Genomic DNA, 1,952 nt, shown 5'->3' with positions numbered 1-1,952 from the left:
TGAAAGAGTATTGGGATGGTTTGGACACATGGAGAGAATGAGTGAAGAAAGACTTGTAAAAGAGGTGTGGAAGGCATATGTGGAAGGAGTAAACATGAGGGGGTGACCTAGAATGAGATGGATGGATGGGGTAAAAGGGGTTTTTGGGAAGAGAGGAATGTCTGTCGAAAAAGTACGGAAGAGGACACAAGACAGGGGTGAATGGAGACTGGTTGTACACGTATGATGCTGTAATCCATAAGGTGGAATGGGTGGGTGTTGGGGGGGAGAGGGAGTATGTGTGAGAAATAAATTGACGCAGCCCGAAGGGAATTCCCCGTCTTCTCCTTTTCTGCATGAGGGAATGAAGGGGGGGGGGGAGGTCGCCGATTTAATGAAGCGGCCTTCTTGTGGATGTGCTGTGTCTTGCAACACTGCTTCTGACCCAGGGCAGTGGACAAGATGCAGGGATGACTCGTCATCCACGAGGTGCCAAGATAAGAGGAAGGGAAGAGTGTGGGGGAGGGTTGAGTGTGATAGGAATGGATTGGTGTGGGAGCGGTTTTTATGCCTTTGTTTCTTGGCTACCTCCCTTGTAAGGAGGAAAAAGCCTTTGGTATATGTCTGTATGTGTATATATATATATATATATATATATATATATATATGTGTGTGTGTGTGTGTGTGTGTGTATATAAATATATATTTATATATATGTATATATATATATATATATATATATATATATATATATATATATATATACATATATTTGTGCTTGCATGGTAATACACATTCAGAAACAATACCTATTTCCCATATATTTTTTTTTCTATCTTAACTGTCTGGAAAAAATATAAATTATTTTGTGGTTATTTGTATTCATTTATGTATGTATGAACTTAACGTGATTATGTGTATTTTTAAAGTTCTTGCTTTAATATTATTTCTTCTGAAAGAGAACATTTGTTTTTGAACGTGAATTTTCCTTTGCTTTCTTTGATAAATTTGAAAGTGTGCGAGTATATTTATACAGTGTAAATTTATAAATATACGTATATAATATTCTTTGGGAAGTAGTGGAAATGGACATAGAAATTGTTTTTAGTCTCATATGTCCCAAGAATATATTCTGAAAAACGGAATCTGAAATCCTATTTATTTATATATGTATTTAGATCTGGTTATATATATATATATATATATATATATATATATATGTGTATATATATATTATTGTGTATATGTGTATGTTTATATTATGTGTGTATATAGAAACGTAGGTAGGCAAGCAGGTGAATATCTTGTAAGCAATTTCAGAATAAAATGTATACAGTTTTTGCATTCCATCATTTTATAGTTTTCAAGTTATTGTGTTTAGTGTTAACTTCCTAAGTTCCATTCCCTTCTCAAGAAATGTCCGGGAGCCACCTTGAAACATGTATTCTTTTATTTGACACTTTTTTCTTTTCTTGAATGTTTAATGTTTCTTTTCTCTCTCTCTCTCTTGCAGAACCTGAAGAATCAAATCATGACGACAAATGTTTGGGTCGAACAGGTAGGAAGGCCTTTTGATCGTGTCATTAGTTGTGTTTTAGGTTCCTTTATCATTATTATTGTTATTATTATTATTATTATTATTATTATTATTATTATTATTATTATTATTATTATTATTATTATTATTATTATTATTATTATTATTATTATTATTATTATTATTATTATTATTATTATTATTATTATTATTATTATTATTATTATTATTATTATTATTATTATTATTATTATTATTATTATTATTATTACTATTATTATTATTATTACTATTATTATTATTATTACTATTATTATTATTACTATTATTATTATTATTATTATTATTATTATTATTATTATTATTATTATTATTATTATTATTATTATTATTATTATTATTATTATTATTATTATTATTATTATTATTATTATTA

The 1,952-nt window shown here is 28.4% G+C and overlaps 1 protein-coding gene across 1 annotated transcript in view; it reads left to right on the top strand.

Moving 5' to 3' along the window:
- The first annotated feature begins 1,497 nt into the window (after positions 1-1,497).
- Positions 1,498-1,952, top strand: part of LOC143029177 (acetylcholine receptor subunit alpha-like 1) — a 1,140,568-nt gene continuing 1,140,113 nt past the window's right edge. The window contains exon 1 of the mRNA XM_076191684.1: positions 1,498-1,537. Within this exon, the coding sequence (XP_076047799.1) occupies positions 1,511-1,537 (27 nt within the window). The 5' untranslated portion in view covers positions 1,498-1,510. The remainder of the gene's footprint in view (positions 1,538-1,952) is intronic.

The sequence above is a fragment of the Oratosquilla oratoria genome, chromosome 10 (assembly GCF_046742065.1).
Source record: "Oratosquilla oratoria isolate Oo_2021 chromosome 10, ASM4674206v1, whole genome shotgun sequence".
NCBI classification, from domain to species: Eukaryota; Metazoa; Arthropoda; class Malacostraca; order Stomatopoda; family Squillidae; genus Oratosquilla; species Oratosquilla oratoria.
The sequence above is the reverse complement of the archived record's forward strand: the minus strand, read 5'-3'. Positions and strand labels throughout refer to the sequence as shown.